We start from the raw sequence: 26,702 nt of genomic DNA, 5'->3' as shown, positions 1-26,702 counted from the left end.
GATCTTGCTGCAAAACAGGTCTGATTGGTTACTACTTAGGCTGAGAGACTTTCTTGCTTTGCTGGCAAATATCGTGCAGCCAATGCACTGAAGAGGGGTTGAACCCCGATTATAAGAAAATCGGACTTGGTACAGATATCTGCGTTACTATGTCCCTGTCAGCCGCTTCTAGTATCTATCAACTGGATAGAAACTTAAATTTTATACTTCATTTTCTGCCCAGCAATGGCAGGGAAAAAGAAAAACCGCAAAGTCTCACAACCATCTGTGCCGGCCGATCGAGATCCCGACCCAGAGTCCTCCAACAGGCCAGATGGCAAGGCACAAGAACATCTTTTGGGTCTTATTGCTAAGTGAGAAATGTGTAACTCAGTTGAGATAAAGTAGCTTTGCCGCTAACGTAAACTTAGCCTTCATCTCAACTCAGAATACAGCGACTTGGAAATTATCTGCAAGGGTAGAACCTTACCAGCTCATAAAATTGTGGTTTGCTCTAGGTCTGAGTATTTCAAAAGAGCTTGTTTTGGAGAATTCAAGGTGCGAAACATCAAACTTTTAAACAACCCTTCAGACCAAGTCTCACAGACTGCTTTTGCGATCCAGGAGACCCATGAGCCTATCTGTCTTGACAATACAGACCCAGTCCTTCTTGAGAAGGTGCTCGAATTTCTATATACGGGAAATTATACTCTCGGACGCCTTATCCCTAAAGCTCAAGATCCACAGCTCGATAGCGATACGGAGTGTGCGAAAGAGCCTTTGATAACGTCTATCTCGAAAGGGCATGATCCGAATCAGCTTGCGTCAGAAGTAGAAGAGGCCACCGATGAGATTATCATACACAGTTCAGAAAATATCGCGCAAGATCCCATGGGTGGAAGCGACCAAAGCGACCAGGAGGATGCCACGGATCCTGTCGTTGATCCTTCAGCTGAATGCCACCCATGCTACTTTCACATGCGCGTCTTCGGTGAAGCAGACTATTTTATGATCAGCTCCTTGAAAGACAAAGCAAAGGAGCAATTCCGTGCATCTTTTATGGATTGCTCAGAGAGGGATTTGTTTGCCGAGGTAATCAAGGAGCTCTATTCGGAAAGGGCCAACTACCAGGAATTAAAAACACTGGCAATAGATGTTGTGGTGAACAATCTGCCTAGTCTTCGAAAAGGATTTAGCCCGGCAATTGATTCCGAGCTTCTAAAGGCAGTTCCTAACTTTACCGTCGATCTTTGTCTTGCAACTATGGATAAGTATGTGAGCGAGCCACCTAACATGAAACCATATCCGTTCGCCACGGGCTTTGAATATAAGGGAGTTGACTACGAATCTCTACCATGGGGTTTTGGAAACAATTGAAGAGCATGAGGTTGACACTGCTTCTTGAGAGGGTACAAAGTACAGGCCTGATATTAGCAAGCTAAAAGAGTTTCACAAGGGTCTGAGAAGTAACAGCAACGCATCAGAGTCGAACTTTGTTTCTCTGACCTCATCTGGAGACGTTGCTTCCAGTCTTAGCAGACTAGTCCGGCGTAAATTTGAGCGATCTTTTAAAATTCCATCCATTTGTTCGATACACTTTTGAAGGAAGCTGCCACGCTTTTCATGCAGAAGTTCCAGAAAATTGTCAAAGTGGCATTCTGGTACTCGTTGGACTCTAGTAAAGAGGTCAGCTTTTTATAAGAGGATCTCGGGGGATTTACATGCGTAGTGTTTGAGATCTCAAACTCTCCTCTGCTTGGAAGGAAATAGACTATCGATTTACCAAACTCTAGGGCAAGCATATGCCAGTTCCTGCCGTCATATAGCTTACGTCGTAGATTGTCATATTGACGCCTGAACTCTGGAGCATCCCGTTCTAGCAGCGGGAACCTCTCGCGAGTAATACGTGCTATAGTCTCAGAATCTGTGAATGCTTGACCGCTGTCTCGCTGGTATTGCATTCTTTTTTGCTTATACGACTCGACGAGATCAACTAGGTGAAGCCTTGTTCGAATAGATGCAATCAAATTAGAGCCCTGTGATATGCAAAGGGCATTCAAAGCGCCATCAACAGAATCCAGTTCAGGAATAGGGAGGATACTGTTATTTTGTCGCATCGAGCCTAAAAGTTCTTGAAGTTGAGTCATAGCGAGTGGACTGGCTATGGCGAAAAAGAGCCGCGTAGTCAAGAGCTTGTCAGGGCCGCATTCAGATATGGATCCCGTAAGGTTTCTTTGTATAATAGAGACGCTGTACCTGCATCCCATGATCCTCGGCCATTTCGTCCAATCTGGTTTGCGCCTGGGCCTTCTAGGCTGTGGCCTCTCATCCCTTGAGTATTGCAATGGTAGTTCTATAAAAGGTAAGGCTGGTGGTGGGGGTAGTAAAATTGCATGTTCTGTGCCTGATACAAGATGCGATTGAGCGGTTCTAAAAGTTGTGCTATCATCCGCTTGAGAGGTTCTGGCCTCCCGAGAGTTATCCAATCGTTGGATATCCGATTTGCAAAGTTTGAGTTCCTTGAATTTGGTAAGCTAAAGAAGAGTTGATGCAATAGTTACAACTCAGCGCACATCATATAATTTGTCCATAAGGCTTTCTATCTGGTGGTATCGGTTTAAAAGAGCCGTTTTAATATCTTCTTGGTCCATGGTGCGCTTCGGTTGGAGATCGGTTCCGAATTATTTACCTAGGATAAAAGCAAAGGCATTATCCGAAGTGGCTATTTTTATAGGAAGAATGGAAAAAAATCTTATAGGAGCGAATTCAGTTGTCTTACACAGTAAGTACTATTGCTGTAGCGAATAGACAAAGACTTAGTCCGGGAAGCATGCGGGACAGACGGGTCAATAATGCCTGGTTATAACAGTGACGAGTGCAAAGGCGCTCCATGAGGCTAGGAATGCCGAAAGGATATGATAAAATAAACAGTACTCATCTGGTCGCAGAAGATATGATCGTGGGCTCAATAAGTGGGGCTCTACTTCAGTCTACTTCCGTTTGTCCATGCCAAGGCTTTATTTGCGGGACTTTTCTGGCCAATAATATCTGCTTTTGTTGGCCTGAAGTACTGCTGAAGCACTTGAAGGTAGAAATAAGAATATATGATTGCTTAGAGATCGTCATCGAGATACAAAGAAAGAAATAAAACCGTCTTCACTTGGGATCGGGAGGCCCCTTGTCACGAGTTTGCTGATCCTGTTAGCCGCTCTCTTGGTGGGGAGATCTTCCCAACTCTCATATAAAGCTATATCCGCGACTGAAACCCTGACTATATGATTTTGGGCGGGCTGAGCCTTGGTTAGAGTCTCGATTCGTGGAGCTGTATCATCAAGCACATCTTCAGCGGCAGTAGGCTCTTCGACAGCAGGAGGTTCCGACGCACTAATTAATAAATCTTATCTCCGGAATCTGGCTTATTTTCTCCACCGTTTCAGGGCCGACGGCATGCGCCAGCGACGTCTTCCAGTTCCTTGGCGGCGAGAGAGGCTGAGGCGCTGAAGTGCTGAAGCGGGGAATCGGCTGTAAGCCAATCAGAGTTACGTAGAGTTCAAGTCCAACGATGCGCTGAAGGCTAGTGACTCGTGTTTCAGCCATTGCAGACTTCCAACGAATGTAATCAGGCATCGAGCCCTCTCTCAACTTCCTTGCCTTCGCTCGAGCTCGATCCCAGCGACGATTCTTGCCTGTTGGAACTATTCTAGAGTCTGGATTCGTTGTTGCTCTGCCAGGAATCTCTAATAAAGAGGTAAGGTGCTCATAATACACTGGACGGGGCTAATTTCAATTCGAAGGGCTTTTCCTGGCTTTTTGATTTCTCGACAAGCGCATCTGTTCGTTGCGGCATACGGCCTTAACGATTTCCACCTCGCCCAGAGTGTACCACGTTAAAGAGAAACCCGATGGATAACATTCGTGAAACTACCGGGACGAAGAGGAAACGAGAGGCCGACAAAATTACCTCCACTTCAGAGGGCTACACGTCCCCTACTGAGAGCACCGAATACGATAGCTCCGAGGACGCCTCTGATTATGAGTGCACATCTGATTCCAACTACAGGACTGCCTCCCTCGAGAAAGAATTTTTCCCTGACGACGGTACAAACCAGGCTCTCAAACTTGAGATCATGATTTCACCGCGCACCTGGCGAGATAATATAACTGCCAAATGCACCCACGAAGGCAAGGCGATCGGTCGTGCCATTGCCCGACTCATTCACCGGGGAATGATCACAAGGGAATTTTGGGAAGAAATGGATGAATGCTCCCCGGATGTAGGAAAGATAGCGTGGATGCTTTTTAACCGGTATGGCTTTCTCAAAGATAAGTTCAAGTCGCACCCCGTGCACCGGGGAACAGGAGTATGGGGCTCGGAGCTTGATGATGGGCCCCTTCTCATAATTGAAGAAGTGTATATTACCGACATCGAATGGCGGAGGAAGGGTATAGGACGCGCGATGGTCGAGCAGCTCCTCGTGGTTGGTGAGAGATGTGCGAACAGCACAAAGCCAAGGGATATGTCGCCCGGACTCATAGCTCTGGAATTCGGCTCGGTTGCACAGTTTCAGAAGTTGAGCACAGTCAATGCGATTGTAATTCCTGGCTCGCTTATAGAGGATGTTAAGCCTCAATACGTCGGCAAATTGAAGCGGCAGAGAATTGAAATTGATCTTCAAGCAAGCAACGCCGCTATTTCATTCTACAGATCTCTCGGGTTTCGACGCGTCGGCTCCTCGCCGTGTTTTGCATACTCGTTCAATCCAAACCATAGAGCACAATCAATCCCTTCCGATAGAGACTTTGATCCGCAGATGGAATCTTTGGACGATCGGGAGGATGAGCCGGGAATGGGAGATCAAATTATCCCATATGGCATAGAAATTCAGCTCGGGGAGAGGACTTTGTCAACGCTGCGGATGGAATTTCCACTGCACTATGCTGCAACTACACTTCCTGATCTAGAGTGCGTGGAGTACCTCAAGAAAGCTACTACCGAGGACAAGATCAACTTCGCTACGGTGGACCGCACACGCAGGACTCTTCTGCATACCCTTGCGCGCAAACTGAAACCGGAAAGCATAAGATGGCTCCTGGCACACGTCAAGGCGGCAGTTCCGTGGAAGACAGCGCGTGATATAAACGGGAATTCTCCTCTGGATGCGCTCAAAGACTTCCTCGAGGATATACGAACCAAAAGACACCTCTTCATGGGAAACCTGCATGTATCAGACGAGTTTCGGGGGTTTCCTTCTCCCGCGGTAGAGTGCCTCTCCTTGCTTGATTTCACTCTCAGTGGTGAAGACTCGGACCTTTCTACCTCTCGCCTAAAGTACGGATGCTCTTGCGGTCAGTGTATAGGAGGATTTCTCTCACCACGGATGAAGCTGGCCTTACTCGACCAAGCCGGGACACTATATGATTTCCTATCAGACAGCATCGATGATGGTCAGTCCTGGGTCGCGGATAATGATCTCTGGTTTAGATATGTCGCTTACGACGTTCAACAAAAATTTAAAACGAACAAATCCATTCGTCAGGGATATGCAAATGTATTTTCCCGCGTGCGTGAGTGTCTGGAGTCGAACCTTGCTCCCTCTATTGAAAATATATTACAAGCTGTCGGTGAGGCGAGTGAATGGCCCCCAGTGACACGCAACTACCTTACTCGTGCTGGTGACGTCGCTGGCGTAAGGGCTGTCCTTACTTGTATATTCAATAGGGCACGGGACTTGGATGACCGAACTGGAGACGGCGACTTTCAAATAATGTACGCTAGTAAGTATTCCTCATTGAGTGTCTGTCGCAATGATCGTGAATTTAAATTTATGGCATGGGCTTGTGGCTTTGACCTTGAATTGGAGTGAATACGTTGCTTCGACTCCTGGTTACCGATATATCTTTAATCCTGATTCTTCAGTTTCTGTCAACTTTCCATGATGTACTAGTACCTCTAGGGCGCATTCTGGCTGTGAAGCCCGTGGTCTTGAGACTTGAACTGTATTTTCCATAATCTTCCCTCGTATGAGAGCAAAAAGGAAGGCGAGACCCAACAATATATGTGGGTTGATATATCTTGGCAGATTTTATTTTCAAGGCTCACGCTTCTCCCGTGTCAATGGGAGTTTGTTAGCCGAGCGCTGTTGTCGACGTTGATGGCACAAAGCCACCAGTATCTTGCCATGGATACCTTGTATACAATGCTTACGAGGCAGGTCCAAGGCATATTAGGTGCATCTGGAAACTATATTAAACTAGCTATCCGGACAGATATGAACAAATGCGCACTTAGAACAACCCTTGCATCGTTCCACACTTTCATCAAAGTCGCAATCTCTTTGAGCGACGCAGCAGAGGCTCTGTAACCTTGGGTTTTTTGGGCTCCAACAAGTGCGGGTCGATGTTCACTGTCTCAGGACCCACGGAGGAAGCGGGAGTATCAGTGCGCGACTGACCACCAGATTCTATGAATTCCACTGTGCTATCCACGGATGAAGTATCGCTGCAAGTAAGGCACGGTTTTGTTGGGAGATGATGTAGCTTAATGTTGATGTCATATGCATGCACTGTCACAGCATGCGCTAAAAATTCTGTGACCTTAGTGAACTTAGGGATGCCAAGGCACGCGGGCCACGTGCAGCTAATCCCGTCATACGCATGGGCGAGATGAGAATCAATGAGATGGCGGCGGAGTGAATCCTTCCGCTTGGCGGGAAATTTGTGGGGAGGAGGATTAGACGATGAAAGTTGAGATTGACCGCAACAGATAATGCAAACATCCGTTGGACATTCCAATGATTCCTCTTTAGCAGGCAAGGGCTCTTCAGACTTCTCAGTTACATCATCCTCTACATCCCAGTTGATTCGGTTGCCTCGCCGGTTTGGCTCGCAGAGCTGCGAGAGGGCAACCATGTCCTTGGTAACCTGAATACGTCGTGCAAGTAGCCTATCCTCGTCAAAGTTCTCTGCTTCTGGCCCGTAGAAATTCTCCACGAGTCGCACCCGCTCGGGAAATACGTAATCCGGGGTTGGGAGCTCCCAATCCTCGTCCTCGGAGCTGTCGGCATCAGACTGGTCAACATCAGACTTGCCGAGCAGTTGCTTAATCTGCCTGTCGACTTCAAGCACAGGTGCGGTGTGGAAATATTCCTTTCGAGCTGTCTGTCGCGTGTTGTTTGCCAGGGCTTTCCTTAGCTGGGAGAGCTCCTTCTTAACTTCTTCATGTCTGTGATAGAAGTGAGGGAATTGCTCTCGGGCTTTTCCTATCGTGCCAGCAAGGGATCACATCTCCTCTATCAGCTCTCTCTTCTCCCGTCTAAGCTCAAGGACTTCAGGGTTCTGGCGAATAGAGCGTTTTTGCGCATCTGTAAGATCGGATGGGGCTCGAGGGTCCCTCTTCCTGAGCATGCTTCCGGCAACTCGGAGGAGACCTTCCTGAGACGGTCGGAGTAGGACCACATGTTGAAGATCACGATTGATAAACTGTGATTGGTAGTGCTTTTCAAAAACCGCGTCACCGGATTGGCCGAGAACCCTCTGCCGCTCCTGACTGGTAAAGTTCCCTGTGATCAGCCGTTAGATATTATATGAGAAGTAGCCTGTCCTGATGTAGATGGAGTCTCCTCCAGAACGAGTCTAATCACGGAAAACGTACGGTTAACTTCATTTGCAGTCCACCTACAGTAGTTATAATGGCCAATATCATCCTCGAACCTTGCATCCCGGCCCAGCTCTTGGAGCGCTTGTCGACTGGAATCGTATGTCATTGATAAAGACTTATGAAGTTCGTAGCCATATGTCGTGCGCTCAAGACGTCGAAGGAGAGGAGTGTCCAGCTTCTCCGGCTTCCATCGGAGGGGAAGAGATTGACTGCGCTTTGGAACCCGGAGGCGCCAGATGAGCTCTGGGGTTAATGCAGTATTGAGAAAAGCCCCATCGCGGAAGGCTAATGAGACGATCTGGTTGATTGGGCAGTATGCTAGTTGATAATCGCCGTGCATGAAGAATTTTGTTCTATGAGGGGAAAAAAAGTAGGATTAGATGTGTTTGCAATGCTGGATGAAGATGCCCTTACCCATCAGCGCCTTCTGGCCGACCTTTGAGATTGCGGAACTCGATGATGGCACACAGAACATCGCGCTTACTATCTGGATCCTTGAGATAAAAGAGCTCGATATCGCGGTAGCAGACTGATGCTGGAAGGTCATCCGTCGATACATATTTAGGGAGGTCGCTCTGGAAAGGCTTGTCTCCTTTGCGTTTGCCCAGCGGCATGCCTGCTAGAGACGCTTTCTGCGGGAGAAGCACGCCTGGTCGAGTTCCGGTAATGGCGGACCAGAGCTGGATCGTGGCAAACTGAATGATCATACTCCCGTGGCGGAAATGCTTCGAATATACCCAATGATGGCGGTAGGTGACACAGAAGACATCCACGTCCAGTGTATTCTTGTTCTTTGTTCGTCTAGATATTTTGCGCTCAGCAGGGAGTACATGTTCGAGGAACTAGTTTCCATATTAGTCCTCTATCTGCGGAGTCCGAGGAAACCTAGTGTACCCGTCGCATCTGTTCGTGGACATTACCATTCACACGGCGTCGGGCGAATAGACCGAAGTATTGACAAAGGCGTCGCCAATATTCATCATATGACTGAAGGAGCTTCTTCCGCGAAGTCTTGTACATCCAATCGAAGAAGTTCATATAGATAGCTTGATCCTCCAAGAGCAGGTACTCGACGTAGTCCTTGTTTAATTGGATGCAATACCTATTGGACGTTAGTTCTCTGCCATTGAATTGATATCCAATAGCATACCTACTTCCGCCAATATCGTTCGACAACAGCAAGACCTTCCAGGGTCTTGGGCTTGAAGTTTGGGGGGAGCCATCCAAGGCTGCGGAAATGTTCCAGTCTAGCTCGAGTCTCCTCGCAGAGAATTGGATCGGTCCAGAATTGGTGTTCGCCGGGTTGAGCGGGGGGGACAGGAGGAGGTGTCATGGAGGCAGTAAGATAGAAATATTGGAGAGAGGGGTCAAAAGGCTAGCTTCAGGATTGGGCCGAGATTTGTTAATGTAGGGGAGGATGGGATGTTGGGGATGGGAATGGAGGAACGAAGCAGTAGGGAAAAGATAGCATTTTATAGAGAGCTGGACCAGGCCGGTCAGCTCTGAGGCAGCTGGATCTGGCCGCGAAGGAGGCCATTTTCAGCGTCGATTTGGTCGTGAGTTGAGGGGGACTGAAGCTCGCTGAGGTCGAGCGTTCAGCGTTCATTCAACATCAGCCCAGGAAGGGACTAGAACGCTTGGCGGGTGCAGAATAGTGGTGCGAAACACGGGGAGGCTAAAACAGTGGCTCACCGCTTTGAGAGTTACAGGTGGAAATGCGGCCGTTTATGGCCTCAGTAGCTGTCATTTTCGGCATCGATTTCACAGGTCCTCACATTCTAGTTGTAATTATTATCTGTTTGCGACCCACAAGGCACCACCAAGCTTTCCCAATGGCCGTTCCTGTTCCTGCCCTGGTTGCGAAGACATTTTATATTCGCTCCCCTCATACAAGCTATAAAATGAAAATGGTCTTTCTAAAGATTGACATACCCTTACCGGCCTTTGCATTTTACCATCTGAGTTGCGTCAATCTTGCGACCGCGGGAGATAGTCAAAAAGGGAACAATGATTTCTCATTCTTATACAAAGCACTTCAACATCTGAATAATCTAAGAAGCAAATTACTTGTCTAGGTGGATGCATGGAAGAGTTTCGCTGGGAGGGTCCATGGGATGCCTTAGTCTCGAAATAGATCCCTTGGGGATAGCTTTAACGGCGGACTGTCCTTTCAGGACAGGTGCTGCCGTTTAGATGGTGGGTTGTCAGAATCTTCACGAGGACGCTTGAGTGATGCTCCAGAAAACAGATTCCCTGAGGACAGCTTCAATAGCGGATTTTCCTCTTCAGACAAGTGCTGCCGTTTAGATGGTGGGTTGTCAGAATCTTCACGAGGACGCTTGAGTGACGTTCCAGGAAATACATCCCCTGAGGACAGCCTTGTTAGCGGACTATCATATTTGGGACAAGATATCCCGTTTAAGTGGCTTACCAGATTGAGAGTGATTGAGTGGTACCCCAGAAAGACTACTTTCATAATCGAGCCTGAACGGTTTGCCAAAAGGAGATTCTTCTTGGGTAACCAGCGGCTCTGTATCATTTGAGGTCTCCGTAGGTGATCGGGGATACGATTGGGAGTTCAATTCGCGCCTCAAGGGGTTACCAAAAAAAGTCTGACTTGAATCGCTGAAGGGTTCTGTGGGTGATTGGGGATTTGAGTGGGTGTCTGAGTAGGGATGAGAATTGGTATGCAATTGGATTTGCGATTGAAGATATGACTTGGCCTGTGACTGGGGGTTGGAATCTAGGAAGCAATCAGTACATATTTCCGCTTAGGATATTAACAAGCTATGCAAACCTCTGTCTGATAGTTTCATCAGTGTACGGATTGCAACATCTGAAAGATTATAGCAATGCTGGCTCTCAAGTTCCCAGAAGGTGAGGCCATGTTTCTTCATGCAGTACTCGAAGAGGACGTCAATTAACCCTCTCTCAAGACCCCCCGTAGGTAGTTTTTCAAGCCTTGAGTTAAGGGCTTGGAGACGGCGGAGATCAAATCCTTCCATGGGAAATAGTGGGTGTAAGCAGTATAAAGGGTATAATGTATGCTGGAAGATCACCTTTAATGCCAGAAGCGCCCATGGAGAGTGGAAGAGGTAGGTATTTATTTTAGATGTTGACAGCTGTTAGGGCCATGGTTTTCAGAAGCCACAACTTGCCAATAGCCATTATCAACCGGCAAGCCACGATTCCTGGTGACCATTCAATGAGACTTAGTATTATGGAATAATCGCGTGCTCGCAAGCTCGTCATGCCTTAGTTGGAGGTGCCGCCACGGTTACGAAGCGTGGCCCATAAGGCCTTAGCACGCCAACTAGTTAAGTAACCAATAGTATACAGGACCAGGAAGAACAGACAGCACAAACTAATATTTCTAATTAATCGTCAATCACAATGCATTCATCTCCAGGAAGCCAGGTCCATTGGCGGTAATTAGGGATAGGACGCTTCCTCTTTGATCTCCTCAACCCGGAACCCTGTTCATTCCTCGGCGTCTTTCCTGAGATTGCGTTCTTGGATCGTTGTATTGTCTTTCGGGCTTTGGACTTCCCAGAGACGCCTTTTCCACTCGAAGACTGTGCCAATAGGGTCTTCAAGAACTTGTTCTCCGCTTGAAGAGAAAAAAATTCAGTCATAACTAAAGTTTTTCCAATTAATGTTAGAATGAACCCATCCCATTGAATCATTGAAGGCATAGTATACCATGAGCCAACTGTTCTTTATCGCTCAGGGTAAGAAGCATGGAGTCCTCCTTGAAAGTATCTGGACCCGTATCAAGACATAAAAGATTCCAAGGAAGCTGCGAATCATTCGATCCAGTAATGTCTAGAGGCGTGGGCTCCACGATAGACGAGACCTCGAGTGACGATGAGGGCCTGCTGTTTGGGAACGAAATTGGACCTGCATCAAGATCCTGATTGCAGTAGGAATTCCACGACATCCCTGAGAAGTCTTTACCCCAATCTTCAGGCATATGAGGGCTCTCGCAGTCAGCCCACTGGTCGCCCAGGCTGTCCATGGCATCGTCAAAGAAGCTGGTGAATGCAGGCATATGAGGGTTCTGGCAGTCAACCAACTGATCGTCAAGTCCCTCCATGGCATCATCAACGAAGCTGCTGAATTCAGTCATACTGGAACAAAGGAGATAGTGAGAAGAATGTGTCTTGGTCGTATACACTGGGGGTATCAGTATGCTACTTATACCTGAGTGCAAGGCAGACTCATAGCCCATGAGATCTAATTTTATGTCGGCCATCACCCCTTGACCGAATGACTGGTCCATGGAGCACAATGCACCGTATCAGGATGATACGAGAACCAGTCATGTTATCTCCGTCATTTCTATATTTATGCTTTCCTCATCATGTTTTAGTAAACTACTGGCTCAGGAAGCACTGTACAAGACGATGGTGTGATTAGCGTGTCTCCGTGCAAGAAATGATAGGGTGGCTGTCCCTTTCGCCTGAAGCCTGCGGATAGGATGATCCGAAACCCAGTCATTCATTCAATGGCTTCCGGAAGGCCGCAGTTGTGTATTGGAGGCTTTATATCTCCGCGCCAGTCTTTATAGACATTAGCATGTGGGCGTCTGAGTTCAAGAAAATAGCAGGGAAATGACAGCATACCTCGATTACGCACGATTTCAAGCCCTTTGAACCTCAACTCGTCGATGGCCATATGCAAGGCTTCCGTCCATTCAGCCTCCCCCGATGGTTTCCTGACAAGTTCCTTAGACTTTGCTCCACAGCTTTTCCGAAATAGTGCGTAATTCAGAATTGTGACTCATCAAGTCATTAAAAACCTTTTCGTTTAGATAAGTACTGATGTCTGTAGGCACCTCATCATCCACAAATATATTTGCGCGTCTAAGATGGCCACCCCGATAGTGTGCATCGCTTATTCTGGACGGGCTGCTCTGACAAGGTGCTGCTTCCCTCTAGAGCCATCTCAAACCGCGCGAAAGGGGAGAGACGCGGTGTTTGTGATAGGTCTTTCGTTGCTTCACTGGTAAAGCCAAAGAAGAGCAAGAATGCGACCGCTTCATAATAGCAAACTCGTAACTTCTGGCTGATAGGAGACCATATTGTTGTCGCGATACGAAGACCACAAAGTTCCCCAGGAGCATCGTGCGAGGTGCCAGGACATACTGCCATCCGATACCGCCTGCCCTAGAGGTCTCAAGCGCGCTTTGTCATTATAGAAAGCCACGAGTTAGTTAGCCATGATTTTCGATGGCCATTATTCAATCATGGGACTTCGGCGTAAATCGGACAGCAGACCTTGGACACATAGCCGCGGGTGGAAGTGAGCCAGGTTGGATTGCGTTTTGTTGATCGGCAACGGGCCTGGATCGCGATCCACAGATCGTGATCTCAATTGGACCCCTGTCCAAGGCTTGTAGTCTGACAATCTTGATCGCTAGATCAGGATCCCGTGCCTAGAGTCATATAACTGTGAAATCCAGTCCGTGTACAGTGGTCTGAGAGCCCTGTTGGCCTCCTGTCTGGTATAGAATATAAAAATTTGTAGATTAAGATCTATGGATACATGTCCCTTGACAAGGTAATAAAGCTCAGAGGCTTGCTGGGATCTCAATGGATTGATTGTACTGAAGTATAGCTTTAGAGCCACTGATTGCAGTCCCATCCAGTTACAGGTCGGTAAGGGTTATTCATCTGTTGATCTTAGGTTGACGGTGATCCTGAAGGCGGCTCCTTCATCTCAATAGTACTAGAACCGTCACCAACGCCTCTAGCATAACAGTCTTGCGGATTCACCACTCTGCCACCTCTATCAAGAAACACTGCCCCTCTCTCTTTGAACCGCTGTTTAGCCCAAGACGTGACCTGATCCTTGTCACGGGGTAATTTCTTTAAAATGAGTAATTCACCGCTATGCCGAACTAAAAACGCAAACTCTATGCTGGGGTCAAGTTTCAGTCTCTTACTTGGTTGCTCCTCACCTCCCCCGTATGGTCTTTTCCCGTTTTTTTGTGTAGACATATCATGTTGAGTTAATTGATCAAAAGCTTGTGCAAAGTCAACTCTTGTGACTGGTCGCTTTTGACGCCGGTGGTCTTCTTCTTCTTCTTCTTCTTCTTCTTCTTCTTCTTCTTCTTCTTCTTCTTCTTCNTCTTCTTCTTCTTCTTCTTCTTCTTCTTCTTCTTCTTCTTCTTCTTCTTCTTCTTCGTCTTCTTGTTGCTCGTCCAAGTCAACATCCTGCCGGGTAGATATAGTAGGCGGTAGAGGTGGTTGAGAGTATGACTGACCAGAGGTCTTTGTTGATTCCAAGTCGTTAAATGCTTGTGAAAAGTCAAGTTGAGTAACTGGACGTTGTTGGCGCTGCTCCTCTTTTTTTTGATGCTGCTCCTCTTCTTTTTGACGCTGCTCCTCTTCTTTTTGATGTTGCTCCTCTCTTCGGCGCTGCTCCTTTTCTTTTTTTTGACGCTGATCCTCTTTTTTTTGACGCCTTTCCTTTTTTTTTTGACGCTGCTCCTCTCTCCGGCGCTGCTCTTCTTTTTGAGACTGCTCTTCTCGCAGGCGTTCTTCCCGCAGGCGTTCTCTCTGCCTCTCAGCTTCAACGAATCTTTCGCTAGCGTCTGTCATTTCTATTTCCTCGGTATCTGAAACAAAAAGAGGGGAGGTAGCTCGTTGGTGCATGTCACAATTTTTGTTGATACCGAGTAGCAGCCCCCTTGAGGATTTTCCTAAGAATGTAAAATATATACACTGCCTCACGAAGAACGTAGTCACCTTTCCACAAGAGGGACTTTGGGCATGAAGTTGATCGATAAATAGAACAGGCCTATCAAGCTTTTGAGCCTTCCTGTGTGGGAACCCACGGCGAGCATTCAATTTTGTCTCCTCACTCAGGGTCAACCTCTGAGGCGGTGGATCACCTGGTGCCGCTTGCTCAAAAGACTCGACAATGCGGTCTACAAGGGAATCAAAGACGTCGTTGCTGTATTGATATTGGTCCGGCGGTCTGGCCTGGAGAAGAGCAAATTTTGCGATCTGTCGATCGGGAGACAGCTTCAGAAGCCCCTGGATCTCATCAGAGTCAAAGCCCAACCTCCTTGCAAGAACGGCCATACGATGTAGGAGCGGTTCATTTGGTTTTTGGGAGTCTGGCTTTGCAATAACGTCGTTACTTTCTGGTTCCTTGGTCATCTCTGAATAGTGGCGCATGGAGAAGATCCATAACTGCTCGTATGCAAGCTCGGCACCGTCTTTGGGGGAAGCATAAATTTTCCGGAAGTCAGTTTCTGAAGTCTGAATTAGAAATCCCTCAGAAGACGGTTTGAAGATGTTCAACATGGCTGTTCGAATAGTGCAGTGGTATTTGCTAAAGGATACTAAGCGTTTCATGCATTTGGCGCATGCCGCAAGGTATCGCATATTCTGGAAGAAGGTGTATAGTGATGGAATAATTGTTTTTCTCTCCTTGAGTATATCCCATACTTCGTCACGCTCTTGCTTAGTCAAATTTGGGAAGACTTGGCCGCTAGAAATCCAACCATGAATAAGATCTTTGTCTTCGTCTGAAACGCCTGGGGCGTGAAGTTGCAGGCGTTCGATTGTACTAGGGTCAATCCTCAACATTTTCTCACTGTCATTCTGCACCAGCGATGACCAAAATGCTTTTAACTGAACTAGGGCATGGATTACCTCCTATTTATCATGAGAAACCCATATATGATTCTGGGACGGACCATACCTCGTCGGCAGACGCTGCAAAGACCCAAGGCAGGGACCCGAACATCATTCCCTGATCCAGAATTGCAGGAATCGCTAGAAATCCGTCAAATGCAGCTCGCATAGCTTTATTCAAAGACAGGCTTTGGAATCGCCTGGCTTTGTTGCCAGAGAGCCGCGCCATCCACATCTCTTCGAACTCAGCATTGGCCTCATGCTGGTACTGGCGCACCTTGCAGTAGACCTCACCATCACTGGGAGTTCTCTCATTTGAATACTCATCCACAAGTGCGGCCTGAAGGCTTGGGCTGACATCTGTAGGCAGTAAGTTGGTCTGGAAAAATTAGTGTGCATAGGGGTTGGATACCATCAAGATATAGGTCAACCAGCCACCAACGATCGGTCACTGGGAGAAGTTTTGCTGCGGCCCGAAGCCGGTGCTGGCCATGTAGACATTTCACCTGCCCAGCAGCAAACTGCAGTGTCTTATAACAAGAAGATTCGCTTTCAGACCGTTCTTCGTGGCCCGCAGCGCGGAGAGCAGTTTCCAGGTGCTGCCGACACACGACAGCTGTGACACGATTTCCGATATCTAACCGCCGACAAGTCTCTGTATGGAAAATACTGCATAGTCGCTTCACGTTTTTCTCATTCAATTTCCGGCAGGATGGGTGAGGAGAGATCTGATCCAGGTCAATCTTGAATGTTCCTTGATACAGTTTCTTGCGTTCCGCCGCCAGCTCAGATTCTGCATCACCAGGCATATTGTGATCTGTGACTACGAAAACCACTGGTTTTGCTGATTTGCAGTTTGCGATGTGTTAGGACTAAAAAGGTTGGTCTTTGGGTGATTCCGTTCAAGAGCCACACCTTTTTAAAAACCGTGGCCCTAAATGCTGGCGGGAAACCGTGGCCGGCAGGGGCACCTCCAGATATCCCCTAGAATAACATATTTACAACCCCTTTCCGGTCTATTCGGCCACCCTCCCGACCCCGCCCCCCGAACTTTTTTTTTTTTTGGTAATGCCTGCTGGCAAATTGGTGACAGGGTCATTGAAAAGCTTGTGCCTCCCCCAGGTCTTGCTGCGCCAGGGATTGCTATTGCGGGACAATGAATCTCCATGGGATACCTTCCGAAAGGCCTTCACTTGTGAACTTGCGGGCACAGTAATTATTGCAGTCCACCGCTCGCGCCCCACCCGTGTGGTGGCCATTCGGCAGTATGCTGCCGAGGACTCTGATAGAATGCTGCACCTCTTCGGGAACATACAGCATGGGAATATTCTGATGGTCAAAGAATGTTATCGAACCAAGGGCGCCTTATATGCTCATATGCAGGATTACCCGCTCACGCTAGAGCATATTGTCTGGTGCGGCAATATTTATCCTACACATCAGCAGCTATCCTTGATTCTTGGGCAGGTAAGACTCCTTCTCCGGTGACCACAGCTGTGGCTGACGGGATGAAGGTTCTTGACGGCATTTCATACCTAAGCTCCGCCGGATTTGAACATAGATCACTAAGCTGTTCAAATATTCTTCTTGATCTGGTTGGAAATATAAGAATCGGTATGAATCTTGTACATAGGACTGCTACGCTGCTGACAACCCCCCAGGTGCTTTGGAGTTTTGCGTAGAACAATCTTCGGAGAACTCCCAGTCTGGAATGATCAAAGCGTTAGCAAAAATGACCATGATCCTAATGCAAAAAAATGAAAAAGATGATAGGGAAGGTAGCAACCGCGTACTGGGAGTTGAAGACACTGATCGCTGGCCGCTTGATTCCCTTGCCTTTCAATTCCTGCTAGCGACTTCTTCGGCCGGTTCGATAGATGAGTTGAGGCAGCATGCTTTTGTTTTTCACCGTCCACCAAGGGGCGAGTTAGTTGACTTGGTTCGTTTTGCGTTGATTGCGGCAAGAATATCTTATATATAATGTATTGATCTGCTATCACAAGTATACAACTGATCGTTTGTGTCAAATACAAGGAGCGTATGTCACTATATAGGCTGAAAGTCCACCTCGTGCATCCTGACCCTGCCACTTATGTACTGGCAGATAATTGGTCTTAACGTGTCCCTCAACTCATTGGATCCGGAAACTAGATGCCCTTAGCCTAATGTAAGCAAGCAACAACCAAACATCATACCTAGAACAAGGAGTTTCCCTTTCTCTTCTTCTGTGTCAGTGACTCGTTTAATAAAATCCCCCGAATGTTCCTCTGACATTATTTTTTCGTAATCCGGCCTCCCAGCGTACAATTTCACCCTGTTGTGCTCACTCATATCCACCACATGCTTGGTAGACTCCGTGGTCACATACGAAGATATTTCGACAATCTATCAACAGTCAGGTGCATGATTTCCCGACAGGAAAGGTGGGACCAACATATCCTTGTTTAGCTTTTTTTCTGGATTTCTGGCCTTCAGGAGATTCTTCAGATTCCTCGCCTGCTGAAAGCACGTCGTTCATGAGTAAGTCGTCGAGCCACGGTTGAGCAGCCACGGAAAGGTCTGTCCAGAGGTTAGTTTGACCCCAAAGCATCGGAACAGCATACCTTTGTCATTCAATTCCCAGACAAAGTGTATGCGGCGAACACGGGAGGTACATGTGTTATAGCCGTGCAGAGCCTGCTTTAAATATGGAATCACTCCCGCGATACCGAATCCGCTGGCTACTGCGAATACGCTCTCATACTGATCAACAGGCTCACTAGAACCATGTGGGCCAATTACGAAAGTGGTGAATGAGGCGTGGCCCTCATCAGTAGCTCGTCTATGTAATACTCCGGTCAGACCACGACGCGCCTGCACTAGGAGCTCTAAGGTCTGTTGCTTGCCTGGTGACCAAGACGTCACCATGAAAGGATGTGTCTGCATCCACGCGGAGAGACTCGCTGTTGGCATCCAAAGCTTCACGTACTGGCCTGCTTTTATCACCAACGGCCGCGAGAGTTTGACGCGGATAATCATTGGCGACCCATTTTCGTTGTGCCCCATTGTAGTCTCCACCACGGCGCGGCGACTTGCCCGAGGTAATAGGAAGCCGTTGCGGTAAAGGAAATATATGGACTGCGATATCGAGGTCAGCAAGTGAATACCCACTGGCACATAAATGTAGAGTCGTGGAATAATATTCTCGCTAGGCAGATGTCGCCATAGAAAATAGACACAAGTCACGGCAAGGGCCCGGTGAGTGGATAGAAATAGATCATATGAAAGTCGACGAAACAAAGGAAAAGCGAAAAGCAAAAGGATGAACATAGAAACAGCAGCCTAAGGTCATCAGTAAAAGCCTCGGAAATACTTGGCGAAGAGCATACAATAAATGGGAAAAGATCGCCCTTGTCCGCCAGTGTCAAGTTCGGCCTCTGAGCTAGACATAAGGCAATATGGACAGCGGTGAGCAACCCCACCATCCAACCTATCGCCCAGTGAGTCCGATGGCAAGTTCGTAATTGGGTCGCGAGCAGATCCGCTTGAATGTCTAAGTACGGAACATGTATAAGAAATGCCATGTTGATAACAGCAAGAGTTCCCGTTCGACGACCAGCTTCCGCTATTGAAGGAAGTTTGAAGAGAGTGGAAAATACGTTGACGGCGACATAGATAATAAAGAGTCCAACTCCTCCCCAAGTCCACGGGCCAATCATGCGACGACGTTTAAGGACATAAGGATATATGACATGCTTGGAAACAAAGCCCGTGAAACCACGGGCCTCACTTAAGAAAAGACCGAGGAGGCGAAAGAAGAAAAGCCCGATGAACACGCCGCCGGCGGCAATAGCTAGAATAGAAAGTTGATCCATGATCGTTTGAGAGAGAGTTGATACGGAGGCTGTAGAAAGACCAAACAGTTATGTTGAATTAGAGGCACGGTTTTTGGGGGAAAACCGTGGTTAATGCTTATATTGTGGCCATACTTCTTAGGGCTATTCTATCACGCCACTAGAAAACGCTTTGTTCGCTTTATTGTCAGGCTTGTCCGGGATTCTTGGCTCCTAAGGAAGGAATATAGATGGCTCCTAGAAGCGCCCCACGAGCTGAATGGACATTAAATAATGTGGTGTATGCCGTCATTGCTAACTAAACTTGGGGGCCAACAATTTGCGCTAGATTGGAAGTTGTAGTGTTGCCGCGGCCACCAATTCCTACCTGAATTAAACTTCCAATTGCGTTGTCCAGATTATTCAGTGGGAGCGGTTGGAAATAAGCCTGCCCTGCAAAAAAAGCATTGGAAATCGTGCAACATGCTAGAAAGATTAATGTAGGCAAATTCAACAGCCGTACACAGGCCCATGAATTTTGAAACACCGTTGATAAGTTCACTTATGACCCGTACATATACCTTGGGAGTTTTACAGTTCCATCTCATTTCCGCCGTCCGGGAAGCTGAACCACGATTGTAGTGTAGAAATCCTGGCTTAGACCAAGGGTATGGTCAGGGTAAGCCACGTATGCCTTGCCTCCAGGGGACAGTCATTTGAGTTGCCTATAGGGAGATGCTAAGCCACTATACACGGCTTCTGGGAGGAGCTATAGCTATATAAGCCTCGAGAATCACATCTGGACTCATAGTTGCTGTCTCCCCAACCAATATTTCTCTACATTATCCTACTATATTGTACTGGTTTCGCTTGACAATGTCGTCTCCCATGTTTGGTGAAGTTATTTTCCGGTGCGATGACGGGCACGAACTTCGCGAGGCCCCAGTCCGCCCAGTTGAAGGCCACTGGGAGAGGTTTACCCTAGGGGAGCAGAACTTCTTTAACCAGGAGAACGTCGTCCCCTCTATAAAACGGCGGGATTATCTTCCACATGATACAATCCGTATTCTCTTTGCCTACCCATCCACGAAGGCGCTGAAGAATCAGCCGTTACGCGCAGCACTTGAGAAGGCGCTCGCCTCCCTCAACAAAGAAGTCGAAATTTCGGAGTTTACCTATATCGCGCAAGGCCCAAATCAACCATATGGTGGCCAGGGGATGAAGTGTAGCTGGAGTCGCATTGTTCATGGAATTGCGAGTCATTCACATACTTTCCATGACTACCATGCCGTTTTTTTTCTTTCCGTGGAAAGCAGCATTGATGAGTCAAGTGAGCCGTATGACAGGCCAAATCTCATTATCTATGAATACTTTTCTGGCTGGAATGCCTGTGGCGCAGGCTGTGGCCCAGCGGTCCAGGAAGAACTTCTCGAGCTCGCAAAATTAGCTGACTTGGAGGAAGGCATCGAGGGGTACACAACTTATGGATCTATCCTAGAGGGCCTGTTTGGAGAATTTGGGGTGAAGGCTCCAGATTGGCATGCGGCCGTATGTCAACGGGAAAGACGACTCAAAAACCGCAAAGACTTTATCAATTTGCTTTGTGGGCAAGTGACTAGAGAATTGGATCTGTCAGATGCCTTCCGCTTCACGCGTCCTTCCATGCCTTTCATGATGAAGGTAGTTTTGCGTCGAGGCAAGAAGAAGATGAGCTCATGCCTCAAGGTGTTGTTGAACCTGGATTAAGGGGTTGGCTTGCAATTTGTGGTATATCTATGTATTGAACGCTCTGAACATAGATAGGGCATGTCCTGAGTTTAGGATGGTATCATGATCTGCCATGAGGACTGTTTTTCTAAAGGCTGTATGATTTTCACAGAAGCTTGGTCTTTATTCCACAATCACGTGCATTATCAACCCTTCCACTCCAGCCGCCGATCCGCCCTCACTAGTCCAAGCGAGCCCGTAAGCTTTTCAAACTCTTGGGGAGACTCGATACAGAGGTTTCGCAAGCCTTCGATCAGTTTTGATTCCTGAGTCGCTTTACCTCTCTGAGTGAGTGGACGAAGGTTTGCGCTACTCGCACCAGCGTTTTGATAACCAATTGCCAAAGCCTGCCTCAAAGGTAGTTGTCGATGTGGAGTAATATGCCGCGAAACGAGGGCCTCGGCAGTGTCTTTCCCAAGGAACTGGTCCAGAGCAGTACGCGGAAACGCAACTTTTTCCTCTGTATCTGGGTCGCCGTTAATGGTGGATATAAAACCCACAATCATGTTAGGCACACGGATCTTTCTCTCTAGATCCAACTGTTCAATTGCCACGAACCAAACATCGTATTTATAGGTGCGGTCGGGCTGGCACAGTCGCTCGCATAGGTAACGAGAAGCTTCTTGCCCACTAAGGGCCCATTGTACATTTGCAACGTCTGCGGATAGGCGGGCAAGCTTGCCGCCAACTGACCCACTTGGAGTTAGTCTCCAGCCCCGTGGGCCATGAACGACAAAATGTACCCCGGCTCCAATGCGCTGGCGGTACTCGATTTTCTCGCCTTGCGGCGTGTATCCCGGACGATACTCCCAGGGTTCTGTGTTCCGCGATGGGACATATGCTATTGCCTTGCTGCCCCATAATTCCACAGAAGACCCATATTGGGTTTGATTATCGAAACCAGAAGGCATAGGTCGAGGCTGCTTGGGTTTGGGTTTGTCGTCATGAGGGTACCATTTGGGTAGATTATTTTGATTGCAGAACAACTTCAAACTTCTCTCTATACCGAGGACTGTCTCTACCTCGTCGGCTTTCTTGGCTAGCACCAACGCTAACCACATCTCGGAAAACTTTATATAGTCGACGACTCCGGTATCTTGTGGCAAACTGTTTTCATCATTGTATTGCTTGATTTTTCTGTTCTCGGCTTGAATCGCCACAGCTGCTGCTTTGGCGTTTTCGTTCTCCAAGGCATCTCTACCATCGACCTCGATGGCACTGACTATTGCTTTGATAGGCCGTGTCATCCCTCGGTGGCTTTTTTTGTGAAATTCTCGGAGAGTGGGTGGCTCGTCACGTTTTTCCCGATGCTGATATATAAAGTCTGACTGCCGCTGGCCTGGTGAGACCAACTTGTTTATTTCTGGGTAAGTTAGAAGATGATTTCTCTCAGCTAATAGGGTTAAGCGTACTGATCTTCGCGTCCTTTGCAATCTTCTTATCCTCCTCATCTGACCACTGAGTAGGGTCTGCCATCTTTACCAAGTAACTAAACGTGATAGTTTCTCCTTCCGGTAAGTTTGTTTCGATTGCCTCACTCATAGCAGTTAGGTCCGTCACTACTGCAATACACCTAAAGATTTGTTTGAGGACATTTTTTCCAACTTCACTCAAAGACCTGTCGTCTTCGTCTCGTGAAGATTCGAGTGGTTGGCTTAATTCAATTATATTGTTTTCGACGGCTGCTTTAAGCTCTATATGGCGTGAGTAGTAGTCAATATAACATGGAGGGATTGCAACATACTTGTATAGGCTTGTCGTGCCTTTGCTTCGTCGTCTGGCCAATTGCGCGGGTCCAAAATGTTAAGGATCTCTGACGGTGTCAGCTTAAAGTTGGGAGGAATAACGTCCTGTATATCTGAGGCATGCTCGATTTCAACATCGGCAATCTGCAAGAGCATATCTTTTTCAGAGTTAAGACTTGCAGCTCCTTTCCATTCCGTACTATCTCCTCCAAGGCCTGGCTTCCATAAGTCCTCGTCCTTAAGGCCCATGCTCTTATACTGGCTGAATTCTAAAATGGAATGAGTCATATGGTGGTTATACTAAGGGGAGGTAGCACATACGAGTTAATGCTGCGTCACATTTGTACTCCCTCTTCAAACGAGCATTATTTTCGGTATCATCATTTTGTCTGTTGGCTGGATCTTTTAAAATAGCCTTGACTTCTCCAATAGTCAATGCAAAACCCTGAGGGAGAACATCAGGGAGGCCCTGGCCGTCGTAATCCGCAATCTTATAGATGATGTCCTTTATCTGAATAGGGGTAAGCTGTCCGGCTTTGCCGGGTGGATCAGTGGCCGGCTTGTTCGCATCGGGATCAGTGGCCGGCTTGTTTGCATCGGGATCAGTGGCCGGCTTGTTCGCATCGGGGAGATCAACGTCCATGGGGTTCGCAGCCGAACCTTGACTTGCCATAGCGGATGAAGTAGTATAGTCACCAAGTCGTTTAGTGCGTGTCAAAAGGGATGACTGTGCCAGCAGTCTAGAGAGTTCAGGGGATAATAGTGATAAAGAATGATGCAGATCCAGGTATTTATGCATATCATTCTGATATTCCACACCACACTATGGGCTCCGGAAAACCGTGGCTCATGGCTGAAAGGGACCATGGCCCTTCATTAACCTGGCCACGCCAAGCGGTAATCTTGGCATTTTACAGCACGCGTTAATGGAACCTGAACATGGGCTGAGGACTTGTCTGCCAAGACGACCACTTGGCGTGGCCAAAAGGGTAGTGATAACCACTCTTTCATAAGTGTTCTAAGATCAAAGAAGAAGAGCGTAATGCGAAATGCAAGATTGGTAATATGTATTCTGCTCCAAGAAGGTCTGTGATCTCTCTGATAACTATTTAATATTCCAAGAGAATTGATCGAGAATGGGCGTCAAAGGAAGTTTCAATTTCGGTGGAGCAGAGATCCGAAAATGATCTGAATTAGCATCTCTGCTGGTGGCTATATTCTGTCGCTTCTTAGCCTTCCCCTCAAAATCCGCCGGCTTCCATTCTTCGGTTTGCGGCCAGTTCTCGGTCTGTTAGGTGGGCGTTAGCGTATCCTAGATGTGAAGGTTTTATCTTACCACTGCATCAGGAGTGGGAACCCAGTCCTCTTCCGGATGGGAGTTATAGGTGGAATACTGGACAGATCCACTAAGGCCTTTGCCTTTACTCGAAATCAGGACATAAATGCGTCTTTCCCGGCCCACGTCGAGGCCATCGAGGTAGAGCCCATTCAGTCGGTTAAAGCACGTCCACTTATTGCGGCGGAACCTCTCTCGATCGGCCTTGGCCTTTTTCTTAGGATCCGAAAAGCGGCCTTTGGCGAGTCGTTTCTCTCTCCAAGGGGTGTGTTGATAAAGAGGCATGATGATAAGGTCAGGTCAGGTAGATGGGTATTGAAAGCAGGGGGTTTCCAGAAGAAGCTTTATAGGGACAAAAGCCATACTTTTACAGTTTATGGTGGCTATACTATTTTTAAGCGGCGCGAAGATCATGACTTTCCGAAAATATATACCACGCTAATTGAGAACTTAAAATTAGCCGCGCGGTTCCACCAATGCCCCAGCTAGGGGCGAGATCGCTTTCGACGCAGCTAGGGCATCGGCGGGGCGGGGTCAATGGAAGTGAAATCGCTCGTAGATAATTTTTTCATTCTCTCAGTTAATAAGTAAACAACGAGTGAGGCCTGGTAACTAGCAAAGGCTTCAAGATAATTACATCACCACCCCAATTATTACTGCCAGGCCAAGTACTAAACCAAAACTAATAACAAGAGGAGGAAATACTGACGAATGTCCCTCTGAAGAAAAGACCGCCGGGGAGCTAGAGCGTTTGTTTGCACTCGCAGTCCCAGTGCAGCCCACTGTTCGGGTCACAGTAGTGACGACAACCGGGGTAACAAGCCCCGCGGCAGAGGCATAGCTGTTTTGGGACGCCGACGTGGAGCCAGAAGTGAAAACAGGACCAGTAGTTGCAGAACTAGAAGTAGCGCCAGACGCCAAAACTGAGCCGGAAGTTACTGGAGAGGCGGGACCGTGTCCCAGAAAGGGAGAAGTTGGTGAAGTGGGACTCGCAGTCCCTGATTCTTTGGTATGGGTCGAAGTTGATTGCTCCGTGGAAACAGGGTCTTTATCGAGGTTGTCGTTATCTCTCCTCGCATTTCGCAGGAAGGCCCCCATTTGGTCACCTGGATTTAAGGCGAACACCATGCCTGCATGGCAGTGAGCTAACGGCCGGTCCTGTTTGCAGAAGAACCATTGTGGGTCGAGCGAGTTCACGGTCAGACTGACAATGACGTTATTTCTGTCCTGAGGGTTATATTCATTGAATCCGGTATCGAATCCTCCAATGGGCACACATGGCTTGTCCAAACTTGACTGAGTTAAAGTATGGTTAAGATTATGGAATTCGAACAGGATCTGATCACCAATATTCGCGTTCAACCGGTTCGGGACAAAGGTTGGGCTCCCCTGAAGACCGACAGAGACGTGGTGGATAACTTGACCGTCTGTTTCATCAACCTGCAACGTAACCGTCTGATCCACACTGCCATATGGTCAGGAGGAGGTCTTTTAGGAAGCTTCAGGCTGCTCAAGTACTTACTTCACAGTTGTTGCAAACGTGCGAAGAGCAAAGGCAAGAGGCAAGATACTTTGTATAATCATGCTTACATTCGGTGGGTTAACAGTTACTGGACACATATTTTGGGAAGGACGCGCAGTGACATAATATACTCCTGGTACATCCTGTCTGATACCATATTTCCGCAACGCCACATTTTTCCACAGAAAACCGCCCCACAAGATGCAAAACCATTGCCGCTTCGCCCTGGCCATAGTTTACTCGGCCACCATTGCCGCTTTGTTCCTGGCCATAGTTTACTCGGCCAGAATAGTCCTACCTACCCAAGCCACCGTCGCTCGTCTCGCATCTGTCCTTCAATTCATTTGGGGAAGGCAAGCGGGCTTCAACATAGCGTTCCAGGGCCTCCCGTTCTCTGCTATAATTACCAGAAGTCGGCTATAACCAGTATCAGGGATCTCTTACCGAGATTCGGATCGTAACCTAAACCGTAGACATAAGTCAGCATCGTAAACTCCAGTCAGATAATAGGCAAACGTCACTTACTGCGCCTCAAGAATTGCAACTCGGCTCAACAGTTCGCCAACTAAGTTTGTCAGTTTCGCGATGGCATCCTGCGCCACAGGCTCGCAGTCAGGTATCAGATCCGGTACGTCTTCAACAGAAGGCAGTGGCTCAATGCATGGAAGGATTGGAGATATCTGCGTATAGGGTAATTCAACTGGAAAATCAAAGGTGAAAACAGTCTCTCGATCTTCCCAACCAAGGAATGCGTCCATCATTGGGTCTCCCATTGTTGGTAGTAATTTTGCACGCAGGCAGAAAGACCTTCCTTTATAGCCTCCAAGATGTTGCCCTCGAAGCGCCATGGAAGACGTGATCAAGTGTTACTCCTTTCAGGGGTTGTTACTTTTGGCATTGAGACGCCCACGGCACACCCATCCACCAATCTTGTCTCTAATAGTCTGACTTCCATGAACCTTTTAGTGGTTAGAGCCTCGAGCCGCTTTCGCGATGATCTGCAGAGTTACCCATTGGTTGTGTGGATGAAACTATATATAAGTCCTGGTATAAGCGCCCGAATGTCTCCGTGCGGGGGCCCAGAAGCCTACATTCGCCACTTCCGTGCCCGTGAAAGTATTTTGGCCAATGGAAGCTACGTACTGGATGGACCCCGCTGCTATTTCCCATGCCTGGCGTTCCTGGGCCCGAGCGCCGAAGCCAGGCTTATCTTTATAAGACAGCCAAACCAACGG

At 47.8% G+C, this 26,702-nt stretch overlaps 13 protein-coding genes across 13 annotated transcripts; 4 read left to right on the top strand and 9 right to left on the bottom strand.

Moving 5' to 3' along the window:
* Positions 1-225: 225 nt before the first annotated feature.
* ASPSYDRAFT_55482 (BTB/POZ domain-containing protein) lies at positions 226-1,356 on the top strand (the record flags this gene model as incomplete). Its single annotated transcript, XM_040849044.1, has 3 exons — positions 226-353; positions 411-537; positions 604-1,356. 3 exons carry the CDS (start codon positions 226-228, stop codon positions 1,354-1,356), a joined length of 1,008 nt encoding a protein of 335 aa, XP_040706515.1.
* On the bottom strand, positions 1,187-2,525 carry ASPSYDRAFT_660332 (uncharacterized protein). Its single transcript, XM_040850344.1, has one exon. It carries the CDS (start codon positions 2,244-2,246, stop codon positions 1,548-1,550), a length of 699 nt encoding a protein of 232 aa, XP_040706514.1. The 5' UTR covers positions 2,247-2,525; the 3' UTR covers positions 1,187-1,547.
* A 1,053-nt stretch (positions 2,526-3,578) lies between these two features.
* On the top strand, positions 3,579-6,087 carry ASPSYDRAFT_41373 (uncharacterized protein). The gene has a single exon (XM_040846269.1). The coding sequence runs from the start codon at positions 3,882-3,884 to the stop codon at positions 5,841-5,843; it is 1,962 nt and encodes a 653-aa protein (XP_040706513.1). The 5' UTR covers positions 3,579-3,881; the 3' UTR covers positions 5,844-6,087.
* A 210-nt stretch (positions 6,088-6,297) lies between these two features.
* ASPSYDRAFT_65810 (uncharacterized protein) lies at positions 6,298-8,969 on the bottom strand (the record flags this gene model as incomplete). The annotated part of the gene is made up of 6 exons (XM_040850330.1): positions 6,298-7,201; positions 7,262-7,538; positions 7,631-7,989; positions 8,051-8,478; positions 8,531-8,738; positions 8,791-8,969. 6 exons carry the CDS (start codon positions 8,967-8,969, stop codon positions 6,298-6,300), a joined length of 2,355 nt encoding a protein of 784 aa, XP_040706512.1.
* A 443-nt stretch (positions 8,970-9,412) lies between these two features.
* ASPSYDRAFT_41369 (uncharacterized protein) lies at positions 9,413-10,439 on the bottom strand. Its single transcript, XM_040846268.1, has one exon. It carries the CDS (start codon positions 10,173-10,175, stop codon positions 9,807-9,809), a length of 369 nt encoding a protein of 122 aa, XP_040706511.1. The 5' UTR covers positions 10,176-10,439; the 3' UTR covers positions 9,413-9,806.
* Positions 10,440-11,013: 574 nt separating this feature from the next.
* ASPSYDRAFT_28326 (uncharacterized protein) lies at positions 11,014-11,918 on the bottom strand (the record flags this gene model as incomplete). The annotated part of the gene is made up of 3 exons (XM_040844507.1): positions 11,014-11,273; positions 11,339-11,812; positions 11,840-11,918. The coding sequence occupies 3 exons, from the start codon at positions 11,916-11,918 to the stop codon at positions 11,014-11,016; spliced, it is 813 nt and encodes a 270-aa protein (XP_040706510.1).
* A 1,402-nt stretch (positions 11,919-13,320) lies between these two features.
* Positions 13,321-16,094, bottom strand: ASPSYDRAFT_28325 (uncharacterized protein; the record flags this gene model as incomplete). Its single annotated transcript, XM_040844506.1, has 3 exons — positions 13,321-15,306; positions 15,353-15,664; positions 15,792-16,094. The coding sequence occupies 3 exons, from the start codon at positions 16,092-16,094 to the stop codon at positions 13,321-13,323; spliced, it is 2,601 nt and encodes an 866-aa protein (XP_040706509.1).
* A 642-nt stretch (positions 16,095-16,736) lies between these two features.
* ASPSYDRAFT_659451 (uncharacterized protein) lies at positions 16,737-17,354 on the top strand. The gene is made up of 2 exons (XM_040850339.1): positions 16,737-16,899; positions 16,947-17,354. The coding sequence occupies exons 1-2, from the start codon at positions 16,794-16,796 to the stop codon at positions 17,264-17,266; spliced, it is 426 nt and encodes a 141-aa protein (XP_040706508.1). The 5' UTR covers positions 16,737-16,793; the 3' UTR covers positions 17,267-17,354.
* Positions 17,263-18,843, bottom strand: ASPSYDRAFT_41365 (ferric reductase family protein). Its single transcript, XM_040846266.1, has 5 exons — positions 18,654-18,843; positions 17,889-18,606; positions 17,720-17,844; positions 17,481-17,670; positions 17,263-17,432 (listed from the first exon to the last, which is right to left on the bottom strand). Exons 1-5 carry the CDS (start codon positions 18,747-18,749, stop codon positions 17,332-17,334), a joined length of 1,230 nt encoding a protein of 409 aa, XP_040706507.1. The 5' UTR covers positions 18,750-18,843; the 3' UTR covers positions 17,263-17,331.
* Positions 18,844-19,827: 984 nt separating this feature from the next.
* ASPSYDRAFT_1168227 (uncharacterized protein) lies at positions 19,828-20,843 on the top strand (the record flags this gene model as incomplete). The annotated part of the gene is made up of 1 exon (XM_040840207.1): positions 19,828-20,843. The coding sequence occupies exon 1, from the start codon at positions 19,974-19,976 to the stop codon at positions 20,841-20,843; it is 870 nt and encodes a 289-aa protein (XP_040706506.1). The 5' UTR covers positions 19,828-19,973.
* A 3-nt stretch (positions 20,844-20,846) lies between these two features.
* On the bottom strand, positions 20,847-23,426 carry ASPSYDRAFT_65804 (uncharacterized protein). The gene is made up of 4 exons (XM_040850329.1): positions 22,931-23,426; positions 22,609-22,878; positions 22,277-22,558; positions 20,847-22,227 (listed from the first exon to the last, which is right to left on the bottom strand). Exons 1-4 carry the CDS (start codon positions 23,406-23,408, stop codon positions 21,011-21,013), a joined length of 2,247 nt encoding a protein of 748 aa, XP_040706505.1. The 5' UTR covers positions 23,409-23,426; the 3' UTR covers positions 20,847-21,010.
* Positions 23,427-23,714: 288 nt separating this feature from the next.
* Positions 23,715-24,298, bottom strand: ASPSYDRAFT_129516 (uncharacterized protein; the record flags this gene model as incomplete). The annotated part of the gene is made up of 2 exons (XM_040840531.1): positions 23,946-24,298; positions 23,715-23,897 (listed from the first exon to the last, which is right to left on the bottom strand). Exons 1-2 carry the CDS (start codon positions 24,228-24,230, stop codon positions 23,715-23,717), a joined length of 468 nt encoding a protein of 155 aa, XP_040706504.1. The 5' UTR covers positions 24,231-24,298.
* A 280-nt stretch (positions 24,299-24,578) lies between these two features.
* ASPSYDRAFT_28318 (cupredoxin domain-containing protein) lies at positions 24,579-26,240 on the bottom strand (the record flags this gene model as incomplete). The annotated part of the gene is made up of 5 exons (XM_040844505.1): positions 24,579-25,410; positions 25,468-25,555; positions 25,770-25,864; positions 25,912-25,929; positions 25,993-26,240. 5 exons carry the CDS (start codon positions 26,238-26,240, stop codon positions 24,579-24,581), a joined length of 1,281 nt encoding a protein of 426 aa, XP_040706503.1.
* Between the last annotated feature and the right edge of the window lie 462 nt (positions 26,241-26,702).

Source organism: Aspergillus sydowii (assembly GCF_001890705.1).
Source record: "Aspergillus sydowii CBS 593.65 unplaced genomic scaffold ASPSYscaffold_2, whole genome shotgun sequence".
Lineage (NCBI taxonomy): Eukaryota > Fungi > Ascomycota > Eurotiomycetes > Eurotiales > Aspergillaceae > Aspergillus > Aspergillus sydowii.
This window is presented reverse-complemented; position numbering and strand designations above follow the sequence as displayed.